The 13,602-nt window shown below is 41.0% G+C and overlaps 1 protein-coding gene across 1 annotated transcript in view; it reads left to right on the top strand. All coding sequences in view use genetic code 11, as the record gives it.

Moving 5' to 3' along the window:
• Positions 1-12,460, top strand: part of EGR_01169 (Spectrin beta chain) — a gene marked incomplete at both ends in the record, with an annotated part of 44,452 nt that extends 31,992 nt beyond the window's left edge. Inside the window, 7 exons of the mRNA XM_024490418.1 lie at positions 1,286-1,430; positions 3,270-3,601; positions 4,882-5,536; positions 8,718-9,072; positions 10,356-10,550; positions 11,593-11,670; positions 12,324-12,460. Of these exons, the coding sequence (XP_024355237.1) occupies positions 1,286-1,430; positions 3,270-3,601; positions 4,882-5,536; positions 8,718-9,072; positions 10,356-10,550; positions 11,593-11,670; positions 12,324-12,460 (1,897 nt within the window). The remainder of the gene's footprint in view (positions 1-1,285; positions 1,431-3,269; positions 3,602-4,881; positions 5,537-8,717; positions 9,073-10,355; positions 10,551-11,592; positions 11,671-12,323) is intronic.
• Between the last annotated feature and the right edge of the window lie 1,142 nt (positions 12,461-13,602).

The raw sequence follows: 13,602 nt of genomic DNA, 5'->3' as shown, positions 1-13,602 counted from the left end.
ACATACAGAAGAGCTGGAGGCCAAGCAGCCCTGCGGATGTGGTAGCGGAGCCCCTACGTGGCCCCTTACCAAAACCAAGATTTAAACAAACAATAAACGTATTGCAGCGGACAACCTGTTTGTATTTATTTTTTTTTCAGTTAAAATCAGATTCATAATCAGTTAAAACAGACTGGATATTAGTACCACCTTATAAACACGTGAAAATGTTTCTAGATGACGAAACAGTCTGCCAATTCCATTTATCTCTTGGATTTCAAGTGGTCAATGGCGCTGTTGCTACTTCTTCACACTCTAGTATTTGAGTTTTCGAACGGCAAATGCGGTCTAAATTTGTCTGGTTTTTGTTTCTCACAACTTTAATGGGGAAGAGGAAGTTAAATGTTAGTATGTTTCATTTCCAGAGCGCGCCTTGATCGGAATGACCTACTTTTGAATGCAACAATATAGGGGATAATTTTGCAGGAAAATGTTCCCTGTCCACTCAACTGACGAAAGGAAACATTATTATTATCAACCACTACTGCTCAGTGCCTACTTGGCTTTACTTTGTATGGCTCATTATCCCTAACCGCAAGCCAATTACCATTGGACTCTATTTATGAAGCTCTTCAATGCCTTGTCCTTAGACATCAGTTGCAATTATCTGCCCATGAGCAAGGGACGAATCGATCCGAGTAAATTCGTTCCTCCCTTTTTGTTGAATGGAACGTCAAAAAGGGGGACACTGCTTTAAGTCTTCCAATTGCACTGCCACTGCTACCTTTCGGTAGGCGCTTTATTTCCATGTTTGCGTCACGCATACCGTCTCCACTATGTGTCGCAAGCGGGGAGACTGCCGCCAGGGAATACAACCTTTCAAAGTTGGCGCATGAACTCTGGAGGCTTTTCAACTTTTCAAGGTTTTGTATGAAAAGGGATATTATTTTAGATAGATACAATAGAAGAACACGACCAACCTTGTTCATGGAAGAAACATAAAACCCCATTTTTGACTGTAGGACTTGCTCGAAAACAGTGTTAGTGAAAGGGAGTAAATACGTAAAATAAAAACAAGTTCTTCTGATTTCATTTAAAGTAAAGGAGTTTATGGTGCCTACTGAGGAGTTTGGGAAACCTTTTAGTTTTGTCTGACCGATCTTGGTACATAAATTGACGAAACAGGTGGGAAGATAGCCTTACCCGAGTTCTTTCACTTATTTGTTCGTTTTTTGTAACCTATGTTTATATTGCCTTGGTGCAGTAATGCAACCTATTTCCTGTTTCACTTCCTCATTTTCTTTAGAGCAGGACAGGACCTTTCCAACTCTATTCCTTCCTCAAAGATAGTCATTCAAAAGTCGACAGAGAAACTGGAAACCGCGTGGTCTCAAATGCAGTCCTTGTGGGGTTCAAGAAACAGTCTCTACGAAAAGAACCTGGATCTCAGAGTACGGTATTTTTCCCTTTGACTTTTTATAAAATCTCTGCAAAGTGAGCATGAAAATTTTGCAATGATCTTAATACAATTCGAATTGCTTTAAGTGTCAAATCAGTCTCTTAAATATGGGACCATTCCACCTGTAAAGTTTATTTGAACGCACTGCAAGCCAGCTTGGAAATCGTTTTATTTGCAATTTACAATATATTTACGTTTTGTCCCGTGACACAGTGATTCTTTCGAAGGGCTAGTAAAGAAGGAAACTGGAGTCCCATAGAAGCCATGAAGGCAGATGCATTGGCATGCATGATCCACGTGACATAATTGATGGGGTGGGATGTTTGAATCACTCTCTTGTTTGCCTACTGTTGGCGTGCACTTCGTGTTATGGAAGTGGTTCGTCAATACCATGCTCTTCCAGATGTAGTTTTAAATCTCCCATCCCGTCCTTTGTCCTAGATCGCGTAAACAGACGAGGGCAGGGGAAAGTTGTTAGGCAAAGCTCAGTTAGTTATAGGTTGGATCATTCATCCGTGAAATGGGATTCAAACGACAACGCATATGTTGACAAAACAAACCAGTCGAAGAGAGGGCCGTTCCGAAAATCAATGCCTAAGACAGAAATATTTATGCAGAATGCTGAAGTAGTTTTAGTGAATGAGGCAGGATAAAGGCATAATGTGTTATCGAGTGGAAGGTTGTGTCGCTCGGCTGGGCTATGTAAAAATCGAAAGATAATCCCTATTTAACAAAATTTCTTTAATCTCCTGCTAGAGTTCTCGAGAATCATCCCAGTTAATCTATGGGTTTATTTTTGGAGGTGGAATACGCCCGAACACAAAAATTAGGTGGTATTTGTGAGTCTTCCCTATTTCCCTTAGATGAAGATATGGCAGTCAACGTCTCTCTTTTCCGACAAATGTTGATTTTATCAGAACCGGACTTGTCTTGATGCTCTACTTACCCAACAATTCATTTGGGATCGTCTGTTGTGGTACTGGGGCTAAAAATAGCACGGTAGGAATCCAACCTCCATCCGCCGTCTCCATTTTTATCCCCTGTTACCTCTTCAAGGATGTGTTGGAACTCTGGAGTGCTGATAGGTCCCTAATTACCACTTTAAAGATACACAAATGGCGCTCTTTAGTAAGAATTAAGGATAGCTTAGCCGACTGCTTTCAAAATGCTTACTGCTGTTGCTTGAATTTGTCTCCACCTCCCTTCAAAATATGCTCTGGACATAGCAGGAAGTAGCTATTCTAAGATTTGGTAAATAACTGGCATCGAGAACATCTAATATTAAATTAAACCTCGGAAGTAATGAGGGCACGTAATTTCCATTCCTGCCCTTAAATATCTCTCAGTTTTTGGTATTACTTTATGTGACCTAAAAAAATTAGCCTAAATCTTTTCCCACCGCCAAATTATTGCTTATGACACTATCTTATCCGGATCTGCGGGATTTTTTTGACGAGCTAAGTTAAAACCTTCGTGCAGGAAGTGATATGACGATAATTTGAGGAGTGATAAATTAGGTGGCTCTTAGAGGAAATGATCATGATTTTTAAAACGGATGGACATATGATGGCTTATCCGAAAGTAAGAAAGCGGTTTAGTACGACCTTGGCATTAGACCTAAGAAATCAACCATAAATATGAGTAGCATATGTTGTGGCGATCTGATTCATTCCGATAGAGGCAGTAGGAATGATCGTGCGTCTAAGGTGGTGATAAAACCTGCGGAAACTGAAGACTCTGTATTAGTTAAGTGCGTGTTTAAATAATTATCGTTTTATTGTGGCATTGTCTAGTCAATCGTTAATATACGTCTTCTTATCTCCGCTTCTAGAAACTCTATGAGGAGATGGCGGAACTGGACGCGTGGTTGGACGAGCAGGAGCAACGCCTGGAGCGTACAACCAACATCATTACGGGAGACACCTCGGCTATAAATGTTGATCAAGCAATTGCCAATCATGCGGACATTGAGAAGGCGGTTGAGGATGCAAAACAGCGCTTTGATGCGATTAAACGGCAGACTCAGGTGGAAACACTCAAATTCGAGTTTCTCAAATTCATGACTAAACGCAATGAGGGCAGCAGAGTTGGTGATCAACCCTTCTCCAATGCGCGCATTGCTGAAATTCAGCGACGCGAGACATCCAAGCTCAATCGTAATCGGTACGGCCTATATCAGCACCATCTATAATATTGAAACAGTTTTAATGTCCATTCTGTAGTGGGTCTCTGGAGGTTTATTTATTCACAGCAGATAAAAGACGCCCCCGAAGATGTTATGAATCATGTGAACCTGGAACTGATTGTGCAAGTGTTGGAAAACTATCGGCACGCAAAGCACATGGTAGAATTAGAAGCTCTCATGGTTAAATACACAGTTAAGATATACATTGATGCATCGCAGTTGCAGGTTTAGTGCCGTAGGCATCGCGTTTGTCAGTTTGTCACGTTGTTCCTGTCACGCGCCCGGTGGCTCACGGAACGTGTACTGACCAATCTACTTAAACTTTAACCGCATGATTTGCAATCTTACTTCGTGCATGAACGAAATGACTGCGTGTAAGACCACCGATGGTGGGTTGAGGACTCGCAGACATCTTAAACGTTGACTTCACTCGAAGTTAGCTGATTAGTTCGGTATTGTTAAGCGTATTAGGAGTTCATTAGACCTACCATCGCGATATTATTCGAAGACGACTATCATGCCACCCAACTTAATCCCAATGTAGTATTTTACTGTCACAAATCTCCGTATTTGTGCCTAATTAGTCTGTTTGGTCCAATTATGATCATCGGACCAGATGACATTTTGTGTGGCCATCCAAACAAGGTACGCGCCACAGCAGCAATCAGCATAGATGTCAGCAGTACTGTTTCCATATGTGGATCCAGGAGAATTTTGTGGAACTAATCACTGTTTGAAATAAATTGACCACAAACATTATGATTAACCGATCTCTCAGCTATTTCTGACAAAGCTCCTAGAACTTCCCGCAATTTATGATGACCAAGGATGACTTAATTACGGTGAAATTCGATGCCGGCGTCTTTGAGCCAAGTCTCTTGTCATTTATTACCAATACATGAGGGAATTTATTGCGTTAGGACATCTAAATCGAGGTGCCAAGACATCATTAAATAGAAAAGCAGGCAATTAGAGAACAACTGTTAGACGTCTTTTTGTGCTGCATTTTCTTCTACGAGATGTTATTTTGCTCTTTCCCCTTTAGCATTCCACTTAAGCATCTACAGCAGGCATTACCTTTACCAGTTTCATTTCCGCTTAACTTCTTAGTACACTAGGGTAGACGGTTAATTCGCTAGCGTAATTTATTTACTCAAAGAAATAGAAGCAAAGCCAAAGCCATACCTTAGGACAGGATAAAAAGTCTCAAGCAAATGCCAACGAGCCATTTATCGGAGACTTAACCTACATTCTACAGTTCTAGCTCGAAACACCCGACATCCACGGTAAACCCAGCTGAGCAAGTGAATCAGGAACATCTTCAAGCCATCTTCGGCAGTCTTGCTCCAATAGAAGCAAATGTCGAGCAAAGTGTGCAACACGCCGCGCCTCCCATGCCAGTAATTCCTCCAGCCTCAAGTCAAAATGACTCCTTTGGCATGACAAACGCGCACTTTGTGCGTAGGGGCAGCGATTCCAGCGATATTGACAGCCTGCCTGTTTCCAGAGTAGTGGATATAAAGCCAACGATGCCGCCAAGGGAACACCGCAGTCCGCTCCTTCGATCGCCCAGTCAGAAGAGCAACTCTAAGCTAATAAATTTATTCAGGCAGTCCACAAATGAGTCTATCGCCTCTTCTGCTTCCGCCGTCACGCCCACCATCACTAGTCCAGAACCACGGGTCGGGACCCCACAGCGCTGGGGTTCAAAAATCTTCTCGAAGAGGAGAGGAAACGAAACCTTGGACTCTCCAGCTCCTTCAACTACCGAAACACCCAAGATGGAACGAGTAGTCTCCATATCATCCTCCCTTTCACCTGTTCCAACCAGAGTCATTTCAAAACCACCGCCATTGGTGCTTGATGCAAAGAGTTCAGTACAGGCCGATTATAACAGTCGCTCCGCAGCTAGCGTAAGTTGGCTGCCTTCATCAAACTACCGAGACCTTCGATAGGGCTTATTTATGTACCGGTAGTAGTAATGACGTTAGTGAAAATATTTGGCAGATTTTCTTTCGATTTCTGCCAAAAAACATCGCAACTAAATCTTTGACTATTCAATATAGAGCTCGAATTGTAGTTCCTGCCTGAATGCTAAATGAAGGTTTAATTATAAGTACGGATGAAACCTACTTTTGCAATTCATCATCCGCCTTTGTACCCAGAATGACAAACAGCAGATAAATTTGCGTGTTTTACTTGCATCATTCCCCGACTTCGCGGTAAATCCAAATCTTTGTTGTGAAACAAGAGGTATAGAGTTAGTAACTCCACCTTCTGATAATGAGGGATGAAATATTGCCATAGATCGGAGTAGTTGCTTCAGTTTTCTTTACAAAAGTTGTTCTGAAAGTTCAGGCGATGCTTGATTTGATTTTGTATAAAAACTGATAGTTTACTGGTTGCGTGTGACAGACTCTTCCAAGATTTAAACTGAATAGCTAGAAATATGATTAGAGACGCATTCAATTTCATCCTTCCGTGGTTGATGTGCAGCGTGTGTTTCAGTGTCAAAAGACGTCGGTGTTTTTACACAAATACCATTTACCGGTTCCATTTGAACGTAAGCGTTTGATATCGGAATCGGAATTACGGATTCTCCACTGACAAAGGAGGTTTTCTTTACCATGATTTTGTTTGGCAGGCACGATCTCCATGACTAAATTCCCTTATTTTGATCCATTACTTTATAAATGATACTGTCTTGTCAGCCAAACCGTCATTTGCGGTGAGATAATTTTATTTAGTGTTGAATAAAATATTGTAATGTTTTTTAGAGAAGTGGGTGTTAGCGAGATCAAAAACCATTCAGAAGCGCAATTTATGGCAGCAGACGACTCGTCTAGTTAAAATTAGCAAAGAAATCATATTTCTCAATCTAAAATATTTTGGTTCAAATTAAATTCCTGGCATAAAAAAGGCCCCATGGTTAAAGTATTTCCATTCATTTTTGAGTTGAATGGTCATTTTCGCTCTCTCAAAAGTGACATGCCTCATTTTCTGAGGAAAGCTACCTTACTTTCTCAAGTTTTCCTCGAAGCCTCTAAGTTGGGGCTATGCCCTCCGCCCTTCGTTTGTTTTAAACAGTTTGGAAGATTTCTTATGGGCATGATATAAAAGCATCTACTGCTTAATGGAAGATGCTGATTTTGACTCCAACCGAGCTACTAATGCGGCTGACTATCCAAGGTCAGCCATTATGCGATTGCATTGTGATCTTACTTAAAGTAAGTCTTAGGTAAAATTTGATCAGGTATGAATTGTAAAGGTAGTCTGTAAATCACGGATGCGTTCTGCAATGCATTCGAACATCCGGAATCCCTGCTACCCGAGAGCGACAAAAATATCACTTCTCCATATATTGCCATTGGGACGATTTCGACACCGCAGTCACGCCTTTTTTGATAGATACCTGCCACGATTGTAAAACGCTTTAAAACATTTGTGTCTGCTAATTGACAAGTTTGGCTTACATTGTCCAATTTTTAGGGCTAAAAATCATAAATTACAATTCGTCCTGTTCTTATTTTGTAATTTTCAAGCCTTTTGTACTGTTGGAATTTTGATGTGTTTCTTGACCAGGAAAAAATAAACAAGAAAAATCAGGTTGTGGTAATATCAAAGAGAGAGCAGCCAAATAAGCTTATAGTGACATCCCACACTTTTTTATCTTCCACCCTTCCCTACTTTAAGACCTTCAGGTGCTGGTCGTAAGTGTGTTAGGGTGGATTGATGCCTCACTAAAGCCTTATACTCGGTAAAGCATAAATCGAGTGGCATAGCTGAAGGGCGATGAACCGTCATCTCTTGTGTTTGCGTTGTAAGATATCCTAACTATATTTCACTTGATTCAGTAAATCAGTACGTGAGAAAATACGCAGCTGTGATTTTCTTACGATTTATGCTTTCAAAGGGGGGCGAGGAGGGACGCTAAAATTACCCCACGAGCTGCGGCTATTGTTGTGTAGCCAGATAACTGGCCGTAGTAGCTTGAACTAGACCGTAATTAATGCCTTTGTGAAGGGTGTAGTATAAGGCGGGGAATAGGTCATGAGGAGAACTGCCTTGTTATGAATTGTGTAAGAATGCGAGATTTTATTGTAACCCTGACGAATATTATTAAACTCCTATAGTTTCAATCTATTAACAAAAAAAGGTGTTTCAGCCTCCTCGGGGCGCAAGCAAAGCCTGCTTCTCATTCGGTCAAAACTCTCTTTGACATCTGCTGCTTTGGCAATTTTGGGTGGTTTCTGATGCAAACTCGTTTCTCAGACTGCATTAAGTCACATTCAATGTGACTATGGAAATTTAAGAAGTAATATACTTTAAAGTCCATTCCTTATGACCATAGTTCCGAATTCCAGTCGAGTTGCTTAGTGATGCACCCAGTGTCAAAATGATATTGCTATGGAAAACTGGGATGGCTTATAAGTCCATTCAAAATGTGACCTGGGTGGGCGTTTTATATCACCTTTGGACGAGACTGATCTTGTAGTCATCTTCTCCTTTACCAAGAGGATAAATCTGCTGAAGCCTGCTCAGATTAGCAGTTAACTTATGAAATATGTTTGTTTTTCATTTGTCACGCGGACTTCCAATGGTAAAACATGATAAATTCGTCGGGTAATGGCTTTATGCTTGTATTATGTTGTAACAGGAATTTTTAGAGCAGCAGCGAGTTTTCAGGTGGTAAACCAAAGTTTGCAGATTAAAACTCTGCCACAGTTTTTTCGGTCTTGCATGAGCCCTTGGGGATTCCCTATTTTTAACTGCGCACTTATCGCTTTCAACATTTACTGTGGATTCAATCAAGAGTGAAAAAATGGGACGAGATCCTAGTTGTATCTTATTAATAAAACGGCCCGAATGACCCTGTTTTACTCAGGTAGAACGGTTTTAAACACTGGCTATCCTTTCTTGACGTAGACGTTCGACGCATGTAAGACTAGAATCGACTACCGTGTATTTCTAAGTTATGGCTTTCTAGGCAAAAGTATAATTTATCCAGCGCGCCTGTCAGTTGGGCGGGTCGAAATTACGGAGAATACCTCACATCATGTTGCATTTGAGCTAACCTATTCGCTTCTCCTTCAGACGCGCGAAAGAGCCACCGATCTGCCTCCGAAAGCGCCCAACAGCACAGCATTTCGCGAAAGCGACATCTGGTCGCCCGGCGATCTATCCTCCACCCCGGTGAACGAGATGAAGTTAAATCTCACCTCCGACCACTCCGGAGCCGCTTCCGCAAATAGGCCACCTTCTGTGTCTCTTAGGCAAGGCGAGAACTCACCGAAAGCCAGTTTGACGGGGTCTCTAGCGCGAAAAATTGTTGCCGCGCCTAAATCTTACCGCGGTATCACCAAAAAGTGGTTGCCTCATGAACAAACGGCTGGCTATAATTGGGCTGTTCTGGAGGGCAGTCGATTAAGCTTTTATGAGAATGAAGGAGGTATGATTCCCGTGAGCAATGAACATGAGCTGGATGCTGTTTTGTGCGTTTGCGCATCGGTGGTGGCCACTCTAGGTGACCGAAATGAATTGGCCATCAGAATTAATGGTTGCTAAGCCAACAATGAGCAGAGCCACTTCCTAGAATGTTTGCTCCACGTTAATACCTACGATTATTTGCGTTTGTATACTAATTTACACATTATATTATTGGAGTTCATCAGCATAAGTAGGAATGAGAATTTATTTTTAAAAAATACAATTTCTGCTTTCTAGGTAGAAACCAGCTATTGAAATGTCTGGGTGTCATTGATATAATTCTTCGTAATCAAGCCCCACTATCTTATCCCGTAATAAAAATTGTTTCATATTAAACAAATAGCTGTCTCTAGTCCTTGGTACTCAATTTCGATACGATTATTGGGAACTCCACCCATATCTGATGCCTTGTTTTTCTTTCAAGACTCTGGGTCACAAATATGTGACATGTATTCTGCTGAAGAGAATCGCATTTACCGTACTTTTAAGTAAAAAGAATTTAAATGAAGACCATTTTAAGGGCTGTGAAATCTAGTAGTGAGTGTATTGAGTGCTTAATAAATAGGATTGCCGGTGACTTTGACAAATTGGGTGACATTACGTTCATTAGTCTCGCACGAGGTCGTTTAAGAATTCACTGAATGTGCTCTCAGAAGAGGTAGATAAAAGCATTAATTACTCTGAGTTGCAGTACATGCCAGATGGTAAGATATTATCTGCTCTTATCTGTTCTTTATGGAGTAGAGTAAATAATTCATTCTATCAGGATAACACAGAGCTTCTAGTTTTTACATCCAAGAGTTTGTTTAAGCCATTTACCCAAAGTCATCACTCGGTGTGTCTATTTTGAAAGAAATTCACTCTTTTTTGAAGAATATATTACAAATTTTCAATTTCTTGAGGTCAACAAGAATTGAACCAGCTAAATGCTCATCACTTTATTATTTTTTGACTCATTCTTTTCACCAAATCCATGTGACTGTCAGTCTATTGTTGTTCTAGTGCAAATAAAATTCATTGGAAGATAACCAAACTCTTTGTTCTATCAGGCAAATAGCACCTCAGTCATAGTCACTTTGATGCCTCACCTGATTGGGGGGTGTTTTAAGACCCTGGAATTTCATCAACAATTTCCTTAACTTGCGTCACTTTTAAGGAGCAATTGAAGTACTTGATTACATATAAACTGACACTCAAACATTAAGTAAATCTATCTGAATATTCAATCTGTTCCTTGTTTTCTAGCCCCTACAATTGGAACCGCCCCACTGGCTGTCTTCAATGTACAAGGCGCTGTAGTTTCACACTGTCTACCCAAGACAAGCAAAACCCACGCCCACGTCATGCAGATGAAACTGGAAGATGGCACGGAGATCCTTCTGGCTGCCAACACGCTGGACAATTACAATCGGTGGTACGATTGCCTAAGGTCTGCATCCTGTAAGTCCTGGAAATTACTTCCACTGGATTCTTGCTGGAGAATATTCACTAGTGACTACCTTGTAGGCCTTACTCCTATAATCATAAGTCCAGACATCGAAAACATGTGGATGCAGAGTGAATAGGTCTTTTCCATTTCTAGTCTATCATATTAGGCAGAGTTGAAGTTTATTCATGAGGAACAAAAAATGACATACCAATATTGAAAGCCCTAGGGCTTATTAAGTCCACAGCAATTAAATGTTCAATTAGAATTCTGAATTTTAAGCAATGCCTCGGAAAGAGTGATTGTGATATGAAAAGACAAGTGTAATCGACATCGAAATGCATTCGCAAACAGCGTACGCTTCGCTTCCACTAGTTGTCGTTAACTTTTCTGACACATTCATCTTCTGTATGATACCTAAGAAATGTAATTTTTCTCCACCAAGAAGCCATCTACACCCATTTTATTGTGTTAGCTTCAAGCATTTTGAAACCCGCTTTGAAAATTGATAAAAAACACAAGTCACGTATTTATGACATCGAGCTGAGTTAGGAAAGTTAGAGCTCATAAAAGTGACACCGAGAGCAAATGTGTTAATTGACTTTCTGGTTATCTTTTTGCCTCCTGAAATGTCAACAATGATTTATTGTTTATGGGGGGTTCCAATTCTTTGTATTTGGTAGCCCCAGCAAAACATTAGAAGACGGAATCTCCATAAGAAAATACTTAAAGTCTTTTCAAAATCGGAGGCGGTGAATGCTGTTACATTACGGATGGTAACTCGGACACCAAATTAGAAATGCACTTTCTCTAATTTTTTTCCCCAGCCGATAAGGGCAACGCATTGTTCCGCTCCTAATCCTATTATTTCTTCCCCTGATTTAATTATTTGCCTTTATAGTGGTATAAATAATATAATTATCTTGGAGTAACTATACAACCTACGGTAAAGTAAACATTAGAGGAAAAGTGTTGCTTACATTCTTGTCCAAGCATTTAAAAAACGTCTCGAATAGCCTATTTACTTATTGCTTCTTCTTCTTTTTTTCATTTTAGCGTTAGGCTATTCAAACAATAATGTATCGAGGAACTCAAGCGATCTGAGTCAGCCTCCTCCTTCTTCCCGTGATAGCGGTAAATACCCAACTTGAATTTTGCCGCACACTGCTTAACCCCCCACCGTGTGTCAGTGTAGATAGGCCTCCTGATGGTTGCAGTCACCCTTGAAATCAGGCGATAAAATACCCTAGTAACGCAATGTGATCAGAAATAGCGTCGCACTGGACTTAATGGCACCGTCAGTGTGCAGTGTAGCCGGTGGAACATTTTTAATTTCCCCACTGGATCCGACGGGAATGTGATGGGACGATAGAGTGAGTGGGTGGGTGGTAGGGGAGGCGGCAATCGGCGGCAGCTACACCAACTTTATGGGCAATCAAGGTTCTGTCCATGTGCGGTGGAGTTGATGTTGGGCGGCGCTGCACCTCGACCAAATATAGTTCATACTAGCTGATATTTATAAAAAATGTGCATACCGAAAGGAAGGAGGTGACAGAGGTGTGGCCAGTAGGCAATCGCAACGTTCCGACGTCACATGAACCCGTAGCTATTCGTTTAACTTGCAAATGCTATCTTAACTTTGCGGTCGAATAATTCATGCGGCTAAGTGATAGGGTTAAAATTCATGTGAGGATGACCATTTAAGACATAGTTTATGTTGTTGAAACCACTTGCCAGAGATACCCTCCTCAGTCATCAGTGCTTTACAATGACAATTTTGATTCCAGGATCTCACAAAACCTGGACTCTGCCAAGAGGCGGTTCACTGAGGCGCAAAGAATCCGGGGAGAGTGGTAACCACGGTGGCACGTGGTCTCGTTTGACCCGGTGGAAACACAGGAATTCCAGCGTTGACAAAAATTAGTCATTGTGATGCCTCACAAAAACAATGATCATTCTTCTCCCCCGCTTTTCATTACTAGCTCTTCATTTAAAAGAAAGGTCTTTTGGAAGAGATAACAATGGTCTATTATATCAACTCATTTCTCCAGAAGTCCCGCCTGGATTAATCGGATTCGTTTTCATCTGGTGGGTGCCTCGCAGTCCTACTATTTTATTGAGGGAGTTAAAACGTAAAGCCTCTTGAAAATAGCACTAAAAAGTTAGGTAGCGGGGGGTTAATTTTCTTTCAAATCTAACAATTCTGGTAATAAAGACGTAAGGATATAGGAATGGTGGCAAAACGGAAAGGTGAGCGCCCATCACGAAAATTTCGTTGGAATGTTCCATCGCGGCGTAGTGACTAAACAGTTTTGTGGATTCAGTGGTCATCACTTGTATGAAGCAGTCTCGGCGGGGCTGAAGTTAGCCCTTTCATGAGGGTCTTCTCCAAGGTAGTGCTTGACAAGGATGTTCATTAAAATGCCGGGTTGTTACCTTAAGTATTCTTGTATTATTTGGAAATGAAGAGGTTATTTTAATCTCTAAGGTGCATTTTTTGGGGGCGACTTGTATCAAGAAATGTATTTACTATCAATATTTATGACAGGAACAGTTCCTACCCTCATCACTTCCACATTTTGGAATCATCTCACACGGTCAACCTGTCAATAAGTGGGAACAAGTATATAAATCATTTTATTCATGCCCATAAAATGGTGAGAAAATATAGTTGGATGTAATGCAATGCCAAATTCCTCACTTCTAGCCAGTCCGGATTTAATTGAGGGAGTTGAAAATGCTGTCACTTTTTACGACTCGAAGGTTCAGTAGAACAGTAAAAAGGCGCACATTTCTCAAGAGAAATTCCATCTTCCGGAGAGTATTTTGTGGTGTAGGAAGAGTTTTTACTCCTTAATATTTTATGTGTGGTAGAAATCTCGCAACAAGAGCAGTCAAGTACTGAAGGCGAAAAGCCACTTTGGCAAGTTGGGTGCTTGAAATGGACTGGCGTGTGGGTACATTAATGTGCCAGAGGTATGCACCAACGACCAAAACCCAGAGCTAATGGCTACAATCATAAGGATTTGTGTTTTCCACAATCCTGCTTGGTTTTATAGGTCCAGT

The sequence above is a fragment of the Echinococcus granulosus genome (genome assembly GCF_000524195.1).
Source record: "Echinococcus granulosus chromosome Unknown EG_S00004, whole genome shotgun sequence".
Lineage (NCBI taxonomy): Eukaryota > Metazoa > Platyhelminthes > Cestoda > Cyclophyllidea > Taeniidae > Echinococcus > Echinococcus granulosus.
Note: the sequence above shows the minus strand (reverse complement) of the source record. Positions and strands in the feature narration are given on the sequence as shown.